At 34.8% G+C, this 2,581-nt stretch overlaps 1 protein-coding gene across 1 annotated transcript; it reads right to left on the reverse strand.

Annotated features, from left to right (window-relative positions):
- Positions 1-57: 57 nt before the first annotated feature.
- On the reverse strand, positions 58-1,360 carry LOC116348696 (the record flags this gene model as incomplete). The annotated part of the gene is made up of 1 exon (XM_031779763.1): positions 58-1,360. A coding segment is annotated over exon 1 (1,303 nt), but the record flags the coding sequence as incomplete, so codon positions are not given.
- Between the last annotated feature and the right edge of the window lie 1,221 nt (positions 1,361-2,581).

Here is a 2,581-nt window from a genome sequence, read left to right on the forward strand (position 1 = left end):
TAGAAGCACAATCTGCTGGGTTTTTATCTGTTGTCACATGAAACCAATTATTTTTACCAACAAGCTTATCAATGAGACAAATACGATTTGCAATGAATTTTTTATAACGTTTTGGATTTCCATGCAACCAATCAATAACTATTTGAGAATCGGACCATAAAAATATTCCACTGAATTGAATTTTCAATGATTTCATCACTTTGTGTGTTAATTTGGCGAGTAAATTGGCTGCGCAAAGCTCTAACCTTGGAATGGTTAATTGATCTTTAGTGCCTTTTAATGGAGCTACTCTACTTTTGGCAATTAGTAATTGAACAGTGTTTTTTGAAACATTTTTAATATATATGACGGATGCAAAGGCGACTTTGGATGCGTCTGCAAAGCCATGAAGTTCAATTTTATCTTCTGGATCGTAATTAATCCATCTGGGCAATTGAATTTGACTTATGAGATGCAATTCATTTTTTGTTTTGAGCCATTTCGAAGAAATCTCATCTGAGACTACTTGGTCCCAATCTAATTTTTGCTTCCACATTTCTTGAATTAAAATTTTTGCAGAGATAACAATTGGACATATCCATCCGAATGGATCGAATAATGAAGCCATTTCTGCAATAATTTGACGTTTAGTGAATGGCTTATCGTGAATTTTAACTTTCAAATTGTATGAGAAAACGTCGGTTGAAGGAGACCATAATATGCCCAATGCTTTAACTGTTTCAGTGAGTGATTTTTTCTCTATGTCTGATTCTGGAATTTTTTCCATTAATTCTTTGCAATTAGTGCTCCATTTACGTAAATTGAAGCCGGCGTTTGAAAAAACTGATCTGAGATGATCATAAATTTTATTAATCTCGTTTATGGATGGCGCTCCATCTGCCACATCATCCATGTACATACTTTCCAAAATTATTTGAGCAGCTTGTGGAAATTCGTTCATATTGTCTAATGCCATTTGTTTTGTTGTGCGAGTTGCCAAAAAAGGAGCTATTGAAGTGCCATATGTGACAGTTTTTAGTTGATATTCAGAAATTGGCTGATCTGGTGACTCACGCCACAATATTTTTTGAAACTTACGATCATCTTCGTTAACTAAAATTTGTCGGTACATTTTTTCCACGTCTGCCGTAAAGGCATATTTAAATTTTCGAAAGTGAATTAAAATTGACAAAATATCATTCTGATGATTTGCACCAATTGCAAGTTGATCATTCAATGAAATACCATTGCTAGTGGCTTGTGACGCGTTAAAAACCACTCTCAATTTCGTAGTAGTACTCTCGTTACGAATCACCGCGTGGTGTGGCAGATAAAATGCATTTTCGTTTGGATCGTATGAGGAAAGTTCCATATGACCCATGTCTAAATATTCTTTCATGAATTTTTTGTATTCGGTTGTTTGATTGAAAACGTCTTTCCATAGAAAATAAAGTTGCCATTGCTTTTTTACGTGAATCGCCCAAAGTGGGTTCTTCTTGGTTTTTAAATGCCAATTTAACAACGTATCTGCCAGTGTCTGTGCGTGAAAAATGCTCAACGAAATGATTTTCGCAATAAGTTTCTTCTGTGCTTAGCTGACTTTCATCATTCAAATCGCGAATATCATCATGTGAGTTATTTGCTCTTCAATATCGACCGTAGATAGCAATGATGTGACTGAGCTAATTACTACATTGGATTTAATTGGACCCGAGATGATCCATCCAAGCTCAGTATTTTGAGCTATCGGTTCATTTGGCATTCCCTTAATGAGACCTGCCTTGATTATTTGCGAATATTCAGCTGCACCGAGTAAAATATCGATTTTGCCATTGTCAATGTATGACGGATCGGCTAAATTTAAGTTAATCAAATGTTCATATGTTTTTTCCTCATTTTCAATTTTAATATTATTGTTTGTAATGCGCTTTACGACTATCGCTTGAGTAGTTAAATTGAAATCGGATCTGAAGCGAGGTTGAATAGATATGTTTACGACGTGTTTTGAAATTTCATTTTCATTTGTAATCGTCTGCACGTTAAAACGTTTATTAATTCTGCGTAAATTCAATAATTGCGCTGCACTTTCCGTTATGAAAGAGCTTTGAGAGCCCTGATCGATCAATGCTTTAAGAATCAATTTTGCACCGTCGTGTGCGTTAATGCTAATCAGAGCTGTAGCTAATAAAACACCACATCCATTCATTACGCTGTTTACCGAAATTGGTGTTTCTTCTTCGATTTGTGTCATATTAACCTTAACAGTATTTTTTGATTCATCGTGTAGCAATGTATGATGTTTTTTCTTACAGATATTACATGTATACTTTGATTTGCAATCTGATACTTTATGTTTACCTAAACAATTGAAGCACAATTTATTAGCCTTGAGTCAAGGCCCTTGACATAATTAGATCGTTCATTTACGGTTTTTTCCACGAATTTCTGGCACTTTGAAAGAAGGTGGTCATGGTTGCATAGAATGCATTTCAAAAATGAATTTTTTTGTTTGAAGTCACTCGTTTCGTTTTCTTTTTTTGCGTAGCTCGGCATGTTTTGAATTGCCAAACACCTATTTTCCATGTATGACAGAAATTCGCGC

The sequence above is a fragment of the Contarinia nasturtii genome, unplaced genomic scaffold (assembly GCF_009176525.2).
Source record: "Contarinia nasturtii isolate CC-2019 unplaced genomic scaffold, AAFC_CNas_1.1 Cnas_scaffold_2654, whole genome shotgun sequence".
NCBI lineage: Eukaryota > Metazoa > Arthropoda > Insecta > Diptera > Cecidomyiidae > Contarinia > Contarinia nasturtii.